The sequence below is a fragment of the Vipera ursinii genome, assembly GCF_947247035.1.
Source record: "Vipera ursinii genome assembly, chromosome: 3".
NCBI lineage: Eukaryota > Metazoa > Chordata > Lepidosauria > Squamata > Viperidae > Vipera > Vipera ursinii.
The window spans coordinates 23,535,232-23,548,495 of record NC_139516.1 but is presented as its reverse complement, the minus strand read 5'-3'; the positions used below and the strand labels follow the sequence as shown (position 1 = coordinate 23,548,495).

At 42.1% G+C, this 13,264-nt stretch overlaps 2 protein-coding genes across 3 annotated transcripts in view; both read right to left on the bottom strand.

Moving 5' to 3' along the window:
* Positions 1 to 13,264, bottom strand: part of LOC310638086 (uncharacterized protein) — an 880,437-nt gene that overhangs the window by 776,080 nt on the left and 91,093 nt on the right. The gene's annotated exons all lie outside the window — the stretch shown is intronic.
* KCNK15 (potassium two pore domain channel subfamily K member 15) lies at positions 1,208 to 7,460 on the bottom strand. 2 transcript variants are annotated; one of them, XM_083357355.1, is made up of 2 exons: positions 6,852 to 7,460; positions 1,208 to 2,232 (listed from the first exon to the last, which is right to left on the bottom strand). In XM_083357355.1, exons 1-2 carry the CDS (start codon positions 7,168 to 7,170, stop codon positions 1,316 to 1,318), a joined length of 1,236 nt encoding a protein of 411 aa, XP_083213481.1. In that variant the 5' UTR covers positions 7,171 to 7,460; the 3' UTR covers positions 1,208 to 1,315. The 2 variants fall into 2 exon arrangements, with proteins under 2 accessions (XP_083213481.1, XP_083213482.1); XM_083357356.1 differs by having other exon boundaries at positions 6,899 to 7,185.

Here is a 13,264-nt window from a genome sequence, read left to right as displayed (position 1 = left end):
TCTGAATGGAAGAATCTCCCTATCAACATCCCCCAAAATAACCTTTGATGTTTGATGTTTAAAGATGTGCACCACTACTGTAGACAAAGACATTTGTGGTGAGAAAGCAGAACTTCTCCACAATAACTGTTACAAAGAAGCCCCGCTGGGTCACAAGTATGGGCAGTCCTTGTTTAGTGATCACAACTGCGATCAAAACTCTGTTGTTAAGTGAAATGGTTGCTAAATGAAAACTGTGACTATGTGACTATGCTTATGACCTTAGTTCAGCTTTCCTTTGCCTTACAGACTGGCAAAGATGGTAAATATTGTTTGTAAAGTTACTTTTTCATCACCGTTGTTACTGTGAACAGTCACTAAATAAGGTAATCGCTAAATAAAGTCTGCCTGTAGTCACAAGGTAAATCTGGTTTAGCTACTAAAGTTGAGTAATTTGAACTAGAGCCCATAAGGATTCTTGGCTCCCAATTCTTGAACAATAGCAATATATCCCAGCCTGAATATAACCTGCAGAAATTAAGATGATTTGGATAATCAGGAGCAGATTTTTATCAGGAAGGACAATGAACTCTGTTCGTGTTTGATTCTTATAACAAACTTCTAGAAAGAATCCTTTCTTCCCAAGTGAAGAGCAGAATGTGGGACAAGGGCGTAAAGAACCATATTTGTCTTTGACAATAAAACAGATTCAAAGTCTGGTAATTCCTCCAACACTAACCAACTTTATTATGCTCCAAAGCTTATGCCTTATTAAGGTTGGTTAGACTTGAAGGTGCTTCCAAACTTTGTGTCCATTCTTTGCTCTATTGAAGAATACTTAGTAGAGTCTACAAATCTGAAATCTGTACACGGTTTCTTTTAGGATGTAAAAACAAGACAAGCTTAGCCTATAGGCTGTCTTGATACAACTGGGTATTATCTCTATATTTCCCCCAAAGGAATAATTAGACATCTCCACAGATGTTATGGCAACTCCAAGGCACTGTGGGGCTTTACAACTTAAATCTGTTGTACACTTGGCTTCTAATGCAAATGTTGTGACATATGCAGATGGGAGAACTATTATTCAGCATCAGTTTTCAAAGGGCATTGCTCAGGCAGGATTTCACGGGCTTGGCAGGAATGCAATATACACGGGTAGCCATTTCAGAATGTGCCTTCAGAAAAAAGGGGAGAGGAAAGAAAGGAGGGCACTCCACAACTATCCGACAATTCAATTCACAATTTATCATCAAAACACATGTTCAGTAGCAGGAGGCAGGCCCAAGTAAAAATTAAAACAAAAACAAAAAAGTTCAAAAGAGCATGCATGCTTTCAAATAGACTTTCTCCGGACTCTGGAGTGCCCTTGGCAACTGGGACTATCAGATGACAAAGTACTGCCAGGGGAAGACAAGCCAGTGTGATCCTTACCACCCAGGGAGACTTCCATTATTTTGTAAGAAATTGAGTTATAATAAACCAGATTTGTATGACAGTTGAAGGGTTCAGGATGGGGAGGATCTGGGCTTCTGTTCATTCGTGGCCTGTAACATAGGCATGTACAAAAGGAAGGGACTTTTGTGGTAGAAACCGAGGATTTGCCCCTCTGTCGCTCAGCATCATCATGGATCAATGGGATGAGGTTCATCTGACTGTTCCCATCTTCTACAGGGAGCAAGATCTCATTTGTACTTCTGCTATCTTCCCTGGGTTTCAAGTTGATGTAATTTCTGGCTCTCCTTAAAGATGCCTTCTCTTCTTCATCCCGACGCTCATCTTCTGAGTTCATGATCAAAAATCTAAAGACCACTAAGTTAAGAAAGGCCCCAATCACTGTCAAGCCCACTAGGATATACATAAAGCTGAATGCTACATAGGGAGGCTTCTTCTGCAAAGCTTCATGTTTCTGCAGGGCAACAAAGTCTCCAAATCCAATTGTGGTCAATGTTATGAAGCAGTAATAGAAGGCATGGAAGAAAGTCCAGCCTTCAAAATAGGAAAAGGCAGCTGCCCCAATGCCTAATGTCCCCATACATGAGAGAAAACCAACCACAACCATATTTTTCATGGAGACTGTTGTCTGCCTCATTCCCAGGCACTGCTTTATTTTTTTTAGCACCATCCGAACAAGAATGTTCATGCGCTCTCCAAGGCTCTGGAACATAACCAGTGTGAGTGGGATACCAAGGATTGCATAGAACATGCAAAACACTTTGCCAGCATCAGTCCCAGGAGCTGCATGGCCATAACCTGCAGTAAAACAAGGAAATAAAAAGAGAAACTCATATTAAAAATTAAAAAAGAAACAAAACCACAGTCCACCCTATTTCAAGAACTAGCTTATTAATGCAAATATCAGGTAACTGCCTTTCTCCTGTGTGGGTGACGTGTGATGTCAGTCTCAAGAACTACATATTCTCCTAGGATACAAAACAGCCTTGTGCAATATGACACAAAGAAAAGATGATGAAACCTCATATGCATTGAAGGATTAGATATTTAAGGATGATGAGAAGAAATGCAAACATGAAATGATATGACACCTTAAAAACTACAAGCACTAATTTATTGGCCCAACATATGTTGATACCTGAAGAAAACCTGTTGTTAACCCATAATTAATAGTAGAACAAGGCTTCCAAGTTCAAACTAGAGATTACTGATAACCCTTTCCAAGAATTAAAAACACTTGCTCCTGAAGATGTCCATGATGAAAGTTCCCAGCATTATACAATTTTGTTCCATTTTTCCAAACTTGATCACTGTTGAAGTCCCCAAGAACAGTTAGTGAGTGGAGTTACTCAAGAGGGGAAAGTGAAATTTGTTATGTTCAATGCCAAGTTTGAGAACTATTGGAAAAACTTTCTTGTCTTTGCTATCCAATACCCTTCTTGAGTAGCCAGTTCACTAAAAGCCCACTACCCCAGTAAATTTAAAGCAAAGATGCCTAAACGCAAGAACTCCAGCTTGCTTGTACACACCTGTTTATTGAGCATAACGTGAATTAGTTCCAGGCATTAAATTGTATGGACAGAAAGCTAGTAAATATTTGTCAGATAACTGCTTTTGTAGATTTATTGAATTTCCACTCTAAACTTACAGGCCTGGTTTACTTTATGCATTAACAGTATCTATTATTTTGCTTGTTATTTTTCTAAATCTTTCCCAATTTTCTATTATTATTATTATTATTGGCTGGAGTGGGTAAACAGATAAATAAACTTTTCAAATGTCATTCTTCTTTAGATTTGTTTAAAGGCATTATAAAATGATGGGTTTTTTTTCTTTTCAGTCCCTTTCCTAATGAACTGTGCTACACCATTATCCTTTTTTCACAGTTGCCAGACACTGACTAGATCAATGTTTTCTTTGAGTACAGTATCCTCACTGTTGCACTTTTCCTAGCTGGTCAAAGTCATGCATATATAAAATAAATATTTTATCATAACCTACATCTACATTTTTCTGCTTATCCATTCAGTTTGAAAACATGCTTGGAGAGCTCTCTGTAATCCCTTCCCCCACCATCAATGAGCATCATCTACTGCCCATCCCGATCACTATTATCTGTGAAAATGTTAAAAACCGACATTTTCATTGGTGAGCCTCACTCGAGGTTCCATGTCTTATATCCCTTCACAGAGAAAAATACCCATCTTTTCTACTATCTACTTCATTCTTTAAACAAACTGTAAGCAGCCCTTTTCCCAAGTCTTGGTTTCCTGAGAAGTAAAGACAATATTGGCACAAAAGGATAAAGAATGCTGAGAAACGTAAGTTGCACAAAAGTACAGTGGAAGAGAAGGTGCTCTAAGGATAGAGTCATATGCAACCCAAACATGCCAACTTGCTTTCTGCAAGGTTTGGCAAGAACTTTGTATGAATTCTTTCCCATTCATTCTTGTCCCCTTATCCTGTACATAAACAATGATGTCAACAGTTCTTCTCCAAAGAAGAGACAGTTACAAGATACATGAATATATCACCATAGATGGAAATAATACTTGCGAATATTTATGTTATTGTGGGAAGAGAGGATTCTGGTTACGGAGAAATACTTATTTTTTCTTTCTGTCAAATATTGTCAAATGCCCTTTTTAAAAAAAAACCAAAATTCAAACTCAATAATTTTGGCAGTGGGAATTGGGAAAACAAAAATATCCTAAACTGTACGGTTAACAATTAATGTGTAATTTTTAATATTTGAAACCCACTTGATCTATGGATGCTGGAAGAAGCAATCACTACCAGTTCTCCAAAATGTTGGGGAGATATGGGGCAGAAATAAGTGCCCCAAAATACATATATTCTGTCCATAAATACATTCATATGCCCAGCTTAATAACAGCAGAGAGAACATTGCTCTTGCTTTAAGTGATTTAATTTGCATCATGCTCCATGAGGGTTGCATATGCAATAGAACAGCAGTCCACAACCTTTGGGGCACCAGGGACCGCTTCCGTGGAGAGTGGTTTTTCCTTTGACAGAAGGGAGTGTGGTTTTGTGTGCTGCCTGCATCCCACAGAGGGGGTTTGCTTGTTTGTGCGGCTCGGTTGCTGGCATGCCACAGACCAGGACCGGTCCATGGACCAGGGGTTGGGAACCCCTGCAATAGAAGAGCAGGATATACAGGTGGTCCTCAACTTACAACCATTGGTTTAGCAACCATTCAAAGTCCCAATAGTGTTGGAAAAAGTTGCTAATGAATGGTCCTCCAACTTATGACTATTGCAACATCCGCATGGTCATGTGAAGGAAATTTGGGTGCTTGGCAAGTGGCATGTATTTATGATCGCTGCAGCATCCTGGGGTGATGCGATTGCCATCTGCTACCTTCCTAGCTGGCTTCTGACAAGCGAAGTCAATTTGGAAAGTCAGACTTACTTAACAACCTCATGATTCAACTACAGTCATTCACATAATAACTATGGCAAAACGGTGATAAAATCAGGCATGACTCACTTAACAACTCACTCCTGCTTAGCAACACAAAGTCTGGTCCCAATTCTGGTTGTATGTGGAAGACTGCCTGTACACCTTTATATAAATGAACCACAGAGTGGCCATTTCTGACCCTATGGCTATCTCACTATTTCCAGTACCCCTTTTTCCCTCTTAGGACTGGATCAGGCAGCAGTAATTGCTGCAGGGACCAGGTCATCAGCCTTTAAGTGGCAAGGACAGTCCTAATATGAACTTTGCTGACAATTTAATTTTCCAGATCAATTGGGGATGGGTGGCCAGTTACATTACAGCAAGGCTTTTCAACCAGTGGTACGGGTACCACCTGTGGTACATTGGCACATGGCAGGTGGTACGCGGCCATCCTAGAAAAGTAGTAGTGGGGGAGGGGAATGAGCTGAACTGATGGTAGCATTACAGAAGCCTGAGCAAGAGATGGCTGGAGCTGCAGGGCTGTCAGGGCTCAGTGGAAACACCAGGATCAGCACCAGGCTCCAGCTGGAGCTCTGCACTGATCCTGGTGCCTCTGCTGAGCCCAGAAGAAGCACCGATCAGCTGGAATGTTTCAGCATCTCCAGGGTCTTGTGATTTACATTTAGATGCTTGGCAACTGATTCATATTATGATGGTCACATTGTCCCAGGGTCATGTGAAGTGACCAAAACCTGCTGCAATCACCCAGGAGACGGGGGTGTGTGTGGGTGGGATAAAAACCAAACACCCCCCACCCCACCCCCGCTGCCAGAAATGCTCACAACAATGACAACCTCGGACAGGAGGAAGAGCACCGCCAGGCGGGCAGGCAGGTGTCTTGCTCGGCTGTGGCTTGGGGGGCACTTTTTTTCCATGCCATTCTAACTTCAAACAGTCACTAAGCAAACTGTTGTAAGTCAAGGACTACCTGTACTTCATCACTTTTTTCCTTTTTTTTTTTGGTCATCAAGTTTTTGACACCTTGCTAGGCGACTGGTGGTACTCCGATGTTGCCATATCCTAAAAGTGGTTCAATGGGTGAAAAGGGTGAAAAGCCCTGCATTACAGTGTATAAGATTGCAAAAGTCCCAAATTATCATTAGAAGATCTGAAGTGAGATAGCAATAATTCACATTGAAAGCTGATGAGATAAAGAGCTTATACATCCCAATTTCTTGAAAATTGGGAACCAGTGTGAGTACGCTAAATGGCACTGATCCTGGCCCGCTCAGCGAGCAGTATTCACATGGTGAACCAGGCTTGGAAGTACTGTCCTTTTTTCTTTTTTAAGTGATCCCAGCCCCACGTGGAAAGTAGATTTTGATCAAGCAGACAAAGCACCCTGCATATATTCAGAAATGCTTTTCATAAGTTAATTTCCAGCTAAAATTAAGCCTGAAATTTAGGCTTGGTGGGGGAGCTGAGGAAAGCTCACACCTGACTGATGACTGCAACAGTTGATTCCTGGTGGCCCAGAAGTCAACCATGAATTCCTCAGCTTGTAAGCCCCAAAGCTCTTGAGACCACCAAGCTAGGGAAGGCTGGTGTCAGAGAAGCTGCAGGAAACCCGATCACGTTGACTAGGGTCATCAGTTTCTTCTGACTTCACGGGCTCTGGTCCATGTTAGACGCTCACCTGAAGGGAGGTAAACTCTCTCCACTAATGCCCTGACTACATGCAAATGCCAACTCTCCTAAACGGCCACGCCTTTTAAGACCTTGCGCACAGAGCTCGTGTTCCCCCTAGGGATGCCTCAGGACGCCCCACGCCACCCCTGCAGCCGGAGACGCGGAGGAGAGCCGGACGCACCCACAGGTGGCTTCTTGGACGGGCGGCAAGGGATGGTGATGGGGCGGGGGGAAGGGAGGGCCGTCCTCGCCGCCTCCCGGCCAAAGGGAAAGCCGAGGCTGGGCGCCGAGAGTCGCGCACTCACCGATGGTGGTGATTACCGTGATGGCGAAGTAAAACGAGCCGGCGAACCTCCACTGACGGCCGGCTCGATGAGGCTCGGCCCGCAGGACCAGCCGCTCAAACTCCTGGTAGTCTTCCGCCGAGAAGCGGTACTTCCTTCGGAGGTCGCTGCGCTTCTGCTCCAGGAGGCGCTTGTGGCCGATCTCGGCCTCGGATTCGAGCGCATCGAAGACGGCGGCGCCCACCAGCAAATAGGAGAAAACGCAGACGATCAGCGAGACCGTGCGGAGGTTCTGCCGCTTCATGGCGAGCAGGCGGCCGCCTCCCCGAGGAGGCAGCATCAGCCGGGCCGCCGCATGGCCCCGCGCAGCCGGTCAGACTCTCCTACGTGCAGCCCGCCATCCCCTCGGCCACCCCCGGGCGGGCTTGGCGGGGCGAGGGAGCCCAGTTGGAAGCGAGAGCCCGGACCTGCCGTAGGCAGCTTCCGCCAGCAGCCGAGGTCGCCTCCCGTCCCGCCTGCCCTGCCTCGGATCAGCAGCTTCCCTAGTAGCCCCCCAGCCAGGAGGTCGGTTCTGCCTTCCGCCGTGCTTCGGCTCGTACCTGCGGCGATCCCCGGCGTCTTGCAGCCAGAACCGAGCGCTCCAGGCTTAGACAGGAGGCACCACGCCTCCCCTTTCCAGCTGCGGGTGTGGGAAGAGGGGCGGACGGGCGGGGCCGGGAGCTCTTGCGCCACCGGAGGCCGCACCCCGGCGAGCCGAAGGAGCTTTGCTGGGAACTCGCGCTGTCCTAGCTGGAACCCTGAGCGCCTTGACCCGGGACCGTGAATCGCCTTTAGGTTACCCCCTCACTGCGTTCCGGAACCTTAGCCGTCCTGGAAGCAAATCCCATCGGTTTCTGAGCAAGGCGGTCACGGGCACACGTAGCCCTATGGTACACAGTAGGATTTATTTCCAAGTAGGCATTTATTTATTTTTTTATCCATTGCAAACGGCACAGCTTACTTGTTCTTTGAATGACGTCATTAGGCCCAGTTTTTGTCCTGGCTCGCTTTACATTTTGAGAGTGAGCCCGTCTACCGGGACAAAAATTAAAGTGGCTCTTATTTGCGTTTGTCATCTGTATTGCAATTATAGCATATCTCCCCTGCTTCACCGGCAATGTTTTGGAGGTTTTCAAAAGCTGTAAAACTGAGGCTTTGAAGCACCTCTGATTTCATATACAGCCTTTTGCTTAATGCTGCTTGGCCAGGAAAAGAAACCAGGTAGTAAAAGCGTAACTTATGCACTAAAAAGAAAAGATTCCCATTATCTACTTGATAATGTTTCTGTTTGCAACCAAAGCTGTCTTCCATAGTTGTTGCCAAAGTGTGGTAAATTTAATGTCAGCATTTTATCAGTGTATCAAACTGATGAACAATCTATCAAAAAATAGGTGCTTAAAACAAATTTAGAAAAATTATTTGATGTGAAGTATGTTTAAACACTGAATTTTATTCATTGAGATCAAAGCCAAAATGGTGTCAGTATAAATTTAGCTCTCAGCAATTCTTGTGATAGACATTATACTGCCTCCCACCCACTGCTAGGAGATTTGAAGAGCCCTCCAGCACAGCAGGGTAGATAAGTCATGTTAAATAGCGGGTTCTTTGGCGCAGGAATGAAGACGAGGTAACTGGGTACAGGGAAACTCATATTTTATTTTGTGCAGAATCTGTACTGGCAAATGGCTGCAACTAGCCACAATATATAGTCTAGCCCCTAGGCGGCAGCCAATAGGTTTGAAGCAACCATTGCCACCTAGGTATAGCCAATTATAGCACTGGAGACTTGTAGTCTGGGTTGCTAGAGAGCTGTTAGCTGCTCCAGCAACCCACGTGGTATTACTAATGAGCCCAGTACATAACAAGTCACATGCTCGTTCTGTTTCTCTTTTAGTTCCTGTTGTAATCTTTTAAAATCATAATTAGACCAAGCAGATGGTAAGCTTGCTGAAAACAAGTTCATATATGAAAAACAAGATCATATTCTGTCAGCCTTACCAGGTGGACCAAACAGAAAAGATGACCAGGTGAGCTAATTCCACTCTACTGTAAGACTACATTATCAGAATCCTCCAAGCCTGGAAGTACAATTCTCCCCATCACCTTTGTATTCCCCAAAATTAGGGAAGGTCTTTTCTGAGCCTCTTGCCCCAGCCACTATCCAGATGTGGTATATGCTGTCTCTTATCTGTTTCCTAAGCACCATCTCTTCACCCCATGGCCCAAAGTTATTTCCACATACCATTATATATTCAGAATAAAATGTGATAACCTAATTCTACATCATTCAGAAACTTTATGTTGCATACACGCAGATCAAAATGGTTTTCTCGCTAAGAGACACACTAAGCACAACATTAGAATAATATTAGATACATTGGAGTACTATGAATTACATAGCGAACAACAGATGGCATTACTTTTCTTAGACGCCCAAAAGGCATTTGACAATGTTAAATGGTCTTTTTTGTGCCAACAGCTTAGCTTTATGAATATGGGTGAAAAATTTATAAATATAATTAGGGCAATTTATGACAATCAGGAAGCAAAAATAATTATTAATGGGGAAGCATCTAGCAAGTTTCAAATTCAAAAGGGAACACGGCAAGGCTGCCCCTTATCACCGTTGCTGTTTATATTGACTCTTGAAGTATTAACGAGAACTATAAGAAACGACCCAAAGATAAAAGGATTAACCATTAAAAAGGAAACCTTTAAATTGCAAGCTTTCGCGGACGATCTAGTTTTTATTATGGAGGATCCATGTCAGACGGGACCAAAGCTATTGGAAGAATTATCTAAATATGGTGAGGTTGCCGGACTGCGAATAAATAGAAATAAGACCAAGATGATTGTTAAAAATATGACCAATAAACAAAAAGGTAATCTGGCCGAAATCACGGATATAGAAATAGTCAAGAAAATAAAATATTTAGGGATTAACATTACGGCTAGATGCACTTCACTCAAAAAGGATAATTATGACAGTGTAGTGAATCAAATAAAAGGTGACCTGGAAAGATGGGGAAACCTAAAACTCTCATTATTGGGAAGAATCGCTGTCATTAAGATGAATATTCTGCCTAAAATCCTGTTTCTGTTTCAGAATATCCCAATTCAACTCGACTCTAAATTTTTTCGAAATTTGGATAAATTATCACTAAATTTTATTTGGCAGGGGAAAAAACCAAGAATTAAATTGAAATATTTACAAGACACGAAGGAAAATGGGGGTTTTGGATTGCCAGACTGGGAATTATATTACCACGCCGCGGCCCTGAGCTGGATTAGAGAATGGGTAATCTTGAGAAATAGAAGACTATTAACTTTAGAGGGTCACGATTTGCAATATGGCTGGCATGCTTTCCTATGGACGGAGAAACAAGGTCTTTTCTCGCATTTTCAAAGACACCGGATCAGGCAAGCGCTACTCAATACTTGGAAAAAAATTAGATCTCACAATTACACCAAAATACCGGTCTGGCTATCCACCCTTGAAGCGATAGTTTACCCAAATCTGTTTGATTTGGGTAACATAATCTCATACAAGGATATTCTGAATGAGGAGGGGGAATTGAAACTTAGGAATGAACTAGAATTACAAGGTATAAAACTCGATTGGTGGGCCTACTTACAAATCCAATCGAGATTTAGGAAGGATAAAAATGAATGGGGGATATATACCTCTGAAACAGCATTGGACAAAATATTATTGGGACCGGACTCTAAACAAATAAGGAATTTTTATAAATTACTTTTGGGATATAAGCTGTTTGAAGAGCAAGTGAAAGACCCCATGTTGATCTGGGCTAACAATTTAGGACATAACATCGACCTAGATACTTGGCAAACAATTTGGGATAGGAATAAAAGGATAACACTGGCCTCATCATATAAAGAAAATTTATTTAAAATGTTTTACCGATGGCATCTCCCCCCAGCCCGCTTAGCAAAAATGTACACAACAGTATCTCCCAAATGTTGGAAGTGTTCTGAAGAGATAGGCACATACTTCCACACGTGGTGGTCTTGCAGTAAAACACAAAAATTTTGGAGAATGATTTGGATTTGGCTGAAAGAAATATTGAAACAAGATCTGGAGTTTAGTCCAGAACTTTTCTTGTTGGGAATCACGAAAGAGAAATATCCTAAAGATGTGCTATACTTAACGATCCATATTATCACAGCAGCTAGAATATCATTTGCGCAAAAATGGAAAAAGAATGAGACCCCAGGACAAAAAGAGGTTATTAGGAAAATGTGGGATTGCGCTGAAATGGACAGATTAACTTTGGAATTAAAGAATAAAGATCAATCAGACTATTATAGAATTTGGAACAAATTGTATCTTTGGATGGATAAAAAGAAAGGTCTCTATTAGGTTTTACAGACTAGCTCACTGTTTTAAATATTGTGGTATTTCACCGATTTGTAATCTAAGTGTATTTAAGTGTATTTTTGATGTACATATATACATGTATATATATATATATTTAAACATTGTAGACAAAAAGGTTTGTCAGCTCGCTGGTACTGTGTCCAATGTTTTTAAATAATAAATTTAATAAAAAATTTAAAAAAAAAAAGAAACTTTATGTGGAATTCAGAATATCTGTGTTGCATTAACACGCCTTCAGACAATAAAAGCAGGAAGACTGCTGCATAAGTCAAAGGGATGAAGTCTCATACAACAGGATCCTAAGTCGTGCTAGTACCCCCAACATTTACATCTGCGTACTAACTTGATATCTGAATAGAAAATGCTTATGCATAGTGATCACTACAAGAAGGCTTCAGCACATGTAGGTACCCAATTGTGAAGCATTTGATCTCCTGGAGAACTAGTAGGTTACATTGTCTAAAGATTCCCCCTGCAAGTATTATATATATTTATCAAAGTATAGATGCTGCAGTGGGGGCCAGACATACCAGAGAAGTCTAAGATCCTACAAGTTCAAGTCATAAGCACCATGTAGGCATACGTATATATATACATATATAGATGGATCAAGGGAAGTACATTTAATACTATCTTTATAATCAGCTATAATTTTATAAGTAACATTCACTGAAATCTTTTTTCCCTATCAAAACAAAAAAAAAGCCAACCCAGTAGCATTAATTCAGTTGGATATCAAAGACTTTTTTTTGCTGAATTCACACATATTAAGCCATAGGGTGGTATATTTGATTTTTTATTGCTTAGCTTTTTTTTAGATTGCAAGCCACAATTGCTTTTTTGGTAAGACACTGTTAAAGAATGAAATTTAAAACATTATAGCAATTTTATTAGTACCTATTTGTAATAAGAGAATTTCTGGAGCTAGAAACTGCAGCTCATTAAATTGTAGGGTCAATGTGCCCTGCCCACAGTCCTTCTAATGTGCCTCAAAAATTATGGCCCTGAGACACTAAAAGGTTGCCAACTCCTCCTGATTTACAATTAGTTAGAATCTGTCACTCTTTGCAGTTGCTAATGAAGAGAATGCTGTTGCTGGGTGGCTGGCAGTCTCTCAAAGTCTAATGTATTCTATTCTGCTTACTTCTTTGCCATCTTAGTCAGAGCAGGGATGCCATGGGGGGTGTTCTTTTGGTTTCAAAGCGCAGGTGACAACCATGGATAAGGGCCTTTGAACAGATGCATCTTGTGCATCAATTGCACCCCTGACCTGGATTGGGAGGCCTTTTCATGGTGATTCATACCTTAGGCACCCTCCACCTGGATTACTGAAATATGCTCTATATGGGCTTGTTCTTCAAAAGTATTTGGAAACTGCAGCTGGTCCAGAATGACAATGCAGGTAATTTTTGGCATCTCCCATTCTGCTGCAGTGATTCCCAGTAGGCTTATAAAACCAATTCAGAGTGTTGATTACTGCCTATAAAGCCCTCACAGCATAGGACCAAGCTATGTTTGGGAGCATTCATTCCCCATTGTTTCTACCACCTCTTCCAGGTCTATCTGGGAGAGCATGCTCTGGATTCCTTCAAACAACACCATTCGTTTGTACCTGGAATATTGCCTTCTTTTTGGCTACACTTGCCCTGTGGAGTGGCATTTCTCTCTCTCTCTCTCTCTCTCTCTCTCTCTCTCTCTCTCTCTCTCTCTCTCTCTCTCTCTCTCTCTCTCTCTCTCTCTCTCTCTCTCTCTCTCACACACACACACACACACACACACACACACACACACGATCCAGATACCCCAACTCGATTGCTTTTTGTAAGACTCTGAAGACCTGGCTGCTCCCTTAAGGTTTTTAGGCCAGGCAGTTAAGCAAGTACTTTGTTGGGGTTATTGTTTAATTGGGGATCATGAATTTCTACTTTTGTGATGGATTTAAGTCTTTGTACACCATTCAAAGTCACTATGGAATTGATGGCTCCATAAATTGTTT